Raw genomic sequence first — 6,229 nt, forward strand, 5'->3', positions numbered from 1 at the left:
GCATGTTTTACTGTGTAGAACAAGGTGATTTGTCCTGTTTCAATACAAAAAGGGGCTTGCTTTGGGTCTTAATTTTAGTCTTTGTTTTCTGTATTTGTTTTTGGGTTCTCTTGTATAGAACTTGATTTGGCATTAGTTAGTTCTTTGGTAAGTGGGTTTTGTTATGGTAAGTAATCTCTTTTTCACTGTTTCCTGTTAACCTTTTAAACTCTGTTCCAGACCTCCCTTAGTCCAGGCGGGGGCTAGGGCTGTTTGGGAGGCAAGTAAAGCATTCTTATATATATTGTATTATTATATATTTATTCATCATAAAGAATGTATTAATGCTCTCTTTGAGGTTTAATCGTGGCTAGAAAAGCTTTTGAAGGAATCTCTTACAGTTTCATTCATACATCTCTGTTCTTCATATATGAGCTTGTAGTCCTCGTCTCTGTATGAACTGTATTACCAAAAAATAATTCTATTTTCTAAACTTCCTCTACTTTTCTCTTTCTTGCTGCGTCACAATTGAAAACGTAGTGCTAAGTTGTGTGAAGATGTGTTTGGTATAGATCTTATGTCCCTCGCAACTTGCTACTTCCTCAACATGACTAAATACTAGAAACAGCCAGTTAGCCCGGTCAGTTACCAGCACTTTAGTCACTGTTGTTTCTCTTGACTGTGTTGACTGGCAGGGCAATGAGTGGAGGACATTTGCTGCTCTTGGCAGGTAAGAAGGTTCCAGTGAAACATGAACCAAGATTTGGTTAAAGGTGCTTATGGGATTGTCATGTGTTAATTTTTGTTATTATTAATTATTATTACCAATTATCTCGTGCTTTTCAGCTGGAATTTTGTAAGATTTAACTATGCTTTTAGACAGATGTTTTGTGTATTTATTATGGAATGTAACATCAGTACATCATTACTACATGTGCATATAACACAGAAATGTAGAGGGGAGTAACCGTAGCTGCTGATCTTGGTGATAGAGGCAATTAATCAAATATATAATTATGTGCCATTTCTAACATTGTTAGAACATACTAAAATGTTCTGAGATTTAGCTGAGTTTTATCTAAAATGTATTGCATTTAACATTTAACAAACATGTAAAAGTTTTCTCTACATAGAAATCACTGAGGTGCCCTTTAGCAAGGCGCTTAACCCTCACTGATCTATCAGTGTGAGAGGAGCAGGGCGTTGGCTGAAAAGTCAATTTTCATCTATCATCACCATCATCTATGGAGAGGACAGAATAAGGTTAAAACTAAATCAGAAAACTAAATATGTTTGGCACTCTATAATTTCACATGCAATGTATTTGTAATTTTTCTGCACACATTTGTAGGTGGGTGGAAATATCACGGCTTTACATTATCTTTACCTTAAGCCCAATGTTTTCATGAAACTGGGTTATGGAGCCAATCAACATTTTGTCCCTCTATCAGCTGGAATATGTACATTTACTGAACCAAAAACTAAAGCACAAATAGCAATTAACTTAATTAAGGAACACTTAGAAGTTAAAACGGACTATCCAAATAAAGTGAAATAATACTAAATAAATGAAATACCTTTTACACATTTGCTAAACATTTTGTTTAGAAACGTGATTATAATAAAATGACAAATACTAAGAAAAGGCTCAGATATTTATATTTTATATCATTATTATATCATTAAGCCTAAAGCTAGCTGTGGAAAAATTTGCGCCAGTTAAACGTGAAAATGTTATAAGGACATGTGTCCTTACAATAATTACAATGTCCTGCATTATAAGTGAATTTCATTTTAGTTGACTATGTAAAACATAATGAATATTCTGTAATATTAGTGAACTTTGGGTCTTTGGAATAAAAGAGTGATGATGCATGACACAAAAAAATTGCAATAATGAACCCAAATACTACAAACCTACTGTAGCACAATATGTGACACTTTATTATCTGCATAACAGTGGTTTGAGTATAGCTACAGCTAGATAACATAATATGTACACACAGTGTATATACAGGCTACCGTCCGTAGTCGTTTTTTACCGTTGATCAGGGATCTCAAACTGCCCTCTCTCCAGTCACTTCACTGCATGATGTAAAAAGTATAATCTGGCCAGCACAATTATTATATTTTTATATTTTTTCTAGTTGTTTAATAACTTAAACTACCTCTTCATATACAATTAAAATGAAAACGCAATTCTATTAAAAAATTGAATTTGGTGCAGTAATGGCAGAGGTCAAAGGTCCCTGCAAATAAGAAGAGTGCAGATTTCGGGCCTCTCTTTGTTGTTTGAGTGCAAATAACAAAGATGATATAAAATGTATAGAAACTACTGTTTGCAAACAAAACAAGCAGTGTTTTGATTCTATAGTATGTTGATCTTTGGTACAAGTGATAGACAGAAATCCAAGAAATGTTTCGAAGACTAAAGAGATCAAGATGAAGCAGGGAATTTAGCTTCTTAGTTCTTGGATTTTAGTGTTAACTTTTTCTTTACAGCTTTACTACAGGTTAAATTTATTTTAAGTGTCTTTGGACAAAAGTATCAAATGACAGTAAAGTAATGTAATTATACTGTCAATTTATTAGCCATAACAGAAAGGTTAAAAAATTCTTTAGAACTAAATATCAGGTTGAATAAAAACAACTGTGTGGCTTCCATGAGCAGTGGCACTGTGGCTGAACAGACAAAATAAAATAGCACCACCTACAGAAACTTTAACTTCTTTAACTGAAAAAAAAAACAACAAACAAAAAAACATCACAGCTCTGGACACATTGTTTGTACAATACTTGAAGATGTGACCAAAAAGAAAAAACTTGAACTTGTTTTGACTTGCCCTCAGTCATAGTTTTGTATTTTTAAAAAAAAAAAAAAATGTTTGAATTTTGTTACAGCATTTGTGGTCCTGGCAAGATGTCAGCCAAAGCCAACAGGTAAGTTCACACATGTGCAATCCTCCATATTTTTGTATTTTAAAAAAGTTTGTTGAACCTGTAGTTCGTGCACACCTGAGGGTAAGAAAGGCTGCAATGTAGTGAGCAAAGATTGATGATTTAATATTCTATAGCTCTGTTGCAACCAAATCTAACTGAAATCTCTGTTAACACAACAACAAACAGTCTGACTCTTCAAACATGTTACTAATTTCAACTAATAATTTATCAGCTGCAATTGAATTATCCTGATAATTTATAATATAAATTTCCCATTATAGGCCGATAATTTATCTGTCCCGATAAATCGAATAATATTACTGCTGCATCAATGTGTGTGTTGCATTTTACTGCTGTAGATGTTTAAGGATGAGATCATTACTTATAACATACATAATACTTTATACACTGTTGGGTTGTTTAATCTACAGCAATGCATCATATCTATAAGATCATCACATGTTTGTAGCGTCATTGTTCTGTGAGAACCATGTATCTATATCTGTCTATAAAAAGTCAACTTTTTATTAGCTAAGTCAACTTTTTATAAGCTTAGAAAAACAGCCCTGTTTCCAGTTTTGTGACATTACAACTAATACAAGAGGAGATTGTTTAGATTAAGACGTAGGAGACATTTCTCAACCCATAAAGGAACAGTCAACCCTTCAGTTTATCCGAAAAATTCAAAATCATCAAATTTGGGCGTACACATTAGACAGAAAAAATATATAATCTGACATGTAACTAAAGCTAAAGAAATGTAGTTGAGTAAACAGTGCAATATTTGCCTGTGCGATGTAGTGGAAGAGAAGAATGACGTTTCATAATGTCCATAGGTGGCAGCAATAACCATGTACAACAGCCCTTTGTAGTTTCTTGAAATGACATAAATTGCACCAGGTGTCAGAATGCCTATGCTTAACTGTATGTCGTCTTTTCCTTTGTCCCTCCTTGCCTCCTTAGTTTCCATATTACCAAATTTAAAGCAGATTTTCTCTGGGGACTTACTTTATTTGAGCTGTGACAACATAACTGGGAGCAACGTGAAATGGTACTTCAACAACAATCTGGACAAACGGCAGATTAACAAAACCTGGAAGATAGCAGTTGCTACCTCCAACAACAACGGCTCTTATCAGTGTGAAAGCAATGGGCAAAAAAGTGTCAGCCTCCCCCTCAAAGTCCTGGGTAAATGTACCACATGAACACAAGTACTAGAGTTCAAACTCCCAAAGGTATAATGGGAGATACACTATCCATACAAATAATGGTATATTCTATTTATTTACCATTCAGAATACCATCCCAGAGCCTCACTCACCATATTGACAGGCCAGCCAGTGATGCAGCCTCACAGTTCAGTTATCCTGATGCTTGAGAATGACGATGGTCTGCAGGGATGGAGATGCCGGGTCTTTAGGGGAACGGAGACAAAGAGGATTGTGTTGAGGTTGGAGGAGAGCAGTAAGAATGTGGTCTTTCAACCCAGGGAACTGAATGTCCCCGAGACCATTTTCTGGTGCATTAATAGTAAAGAACAACTAAGAAGTAACCAAATCATAGTCAGGACCTCAGGTAGGCCTACTGTTATTATAATGCATTGTTGTACTATAACATTTATGTCGCTAAATAAGTTATCTATACATCCAATAGTTATGGAGCAACATAAGCATTAATTTGGTGTCACCTGGCAAATATTAAGTCCAATATTTACTCTCTTTTTACCTCTTATATCTGGCTCTTTAAATGCTAAATGCTTGTTCACCAGCTTATTTAGATTTTTTATAATTTAAATTATAGGGGTAAATTAATCCACTTCATCTTCCTCTGTCAGGGAAGGAAGTATCGCTGGAGATGGATCCCCTGCCTGCTGTAGCTGGGGAAAGTCTCACTCTGTCGTGCCTTGTCTGGGGCACAGATCAGATCACTCGCACTGTTTTCTACAAAAACGGTGCAACGATTTTCCCAAGTGCCAAACTTACCCACACAATCTCTAATGTGACAGAATCTGACCGGGGACATTATAAGTGTGAGGCCATCTTCACATACGTGGCCCGCACTAGTGGATCCCCGTACCAAGTGGTCTCTGATGATCAAGAAGTGTTTGTCCAAGGTATGCATATCCAAACAACGCTGTTTGACTGCAGCGACTGCTGGTGTACTGAATGAACAGACATCTTTAATTGTCCTTCTCATGTGTCCTTTTTCAGAGGCTCCTATGAAGGCAGTTCTCTCAGCAAACATGGGCATGTCATGTGATTGTTTACATTGTCCCAGTGTTATCTCCTATAATTGGTACCACAAGAAAGATGATGGCCAGCGATGGCAATTTCTCGAGCAAAACAAAGGATACATGATGCCAACAGAAAGTGGTACTTATGGGTGTAGAGCTGTGTTCAGTGACGGGATGACTTTTCTCAGCAACAGTCACGTTTGTGAGTTCCTGCTTTTGTTCCTGCTAATGAACTTTGACACTTTCTCATACAGACAATAAATTAATAAACATTATGTTAACATTTAGTTATCATGACTACAAGTCGTTGCATGTCAGAACAGTTGTATAATGTAATTTGTGACTGGAGAGATTAACCCTGATGATGTTGTCAGGATTAATCTAAACTCTGGCAAGTAGGGTCTATCTAAATGATGCAAGATACAGTGTTTTTGGATCTTCTGCTGTACTTTAACTTTAAAGTCACGATATCTCTGCATCTGCTGCATCAATTTTTTAATGACATTGCCCCAACTTTGTGGAAGTGTAATACTAAATCACTGGAGTAACCCTCCAGTGCGACTGCAGTTTGGCTATGGATTATTGGGCCTGTTGCTAATGTTAATTTAACTAATGAACCTTTGCAGTGTCACAGCCACAGAGATTTCATATTCATGATATGTTATGTATGTTCTGTCTCTGTTTCAGATAAACCTCCGATCACAACCATTCTAGTGGTAGTAGTGGTAATCGTGCTGGTGGTTCTAGGTTTGACAATTTCAGCTGGAGCTTTTTATATGTGGTATAAGAAGAGAAACACCAGCGGTAAGTAACTACTACTTGTTTTCCACTTTTTTCGTAAGCACACTGAAGGCATCACATAGCACTTCTTTTCTTTTAATAAGGACCAATATACGAGGATGTGGCAATGAAGTCACGAGGAGATGACAAATATGAGACGCTCCAAAAAAGAACGGGCGGCGAGTACGACACCCTTAACCCAGAAGCACCGCGCACAGAGAGGAAAGAGGGTGAATATGAACCACTGAAGAAAGGGGAAATGAAAGCTGAGGTGTACCACACCCTGGGGGTGGAGGG

At 36.5% G+C, this 6,229-nt stretch overlaps 1 protein-coding gene across 1 annotated transcript in view; it reads left to right on the forward strand.

Annotated features, from left to right (window-relative positions):
* The first annotated feature begins 582 nt into the window (after window positions 1-582).
* Window positions 583-6,229, forward strand: part of LOC118332659 — a 6,356-nt gene continuing 709 nt past the window's right edge. Inside the window, exons 1-8 of the mRNA XM_035668057.1 lie at window positions 583-709; window positions 2,881-2,919; window positions 3,883-4,107; window positions 4,216-4,494; window positions 4,754-5,032; window positions 5,130-5,354; window positions 5,840-5,956; window positions 6,037-6,227. Of these exons, the coding sequence (XP_035523950.1) occupies window positions 679-709; window positions 2,881-2,919; window positions 3,883-4,107; window positions 4,216-4,494; window positions 4,754-5,032; window positions 5,130-5,354; window positions 5,840-5,956; window positions 6,037-6,227 (1,386 nt within the window). The 5' untranslated portion in view covers window positions 583-678. The remainder of the gene's footprint in view (window positions 710-2,880; window positions 2,920-3,882; window positions 4,108-4,215; window positions 4,495-4,753; window positions 5,033-5,129; window positions 5,355-5,839; window positions 5,957-6,036; window positions 6,228-6,229) is intronic.

This window comes from Morone saxatilis, unplaced genomic scaffold, assembly GCF_004916995.1.
Source record: "Morone saxatilis isolate NCDOM2014 unplaced genomic scaffold, NCSU_SB_2.0 Contig1, whole genome shotgun sequence".
Lineage (NCBI taxonomy): Eukaryota > Metazoa > Chordata > Actinopteri > Moronidae > Morone > Morone saxatilis.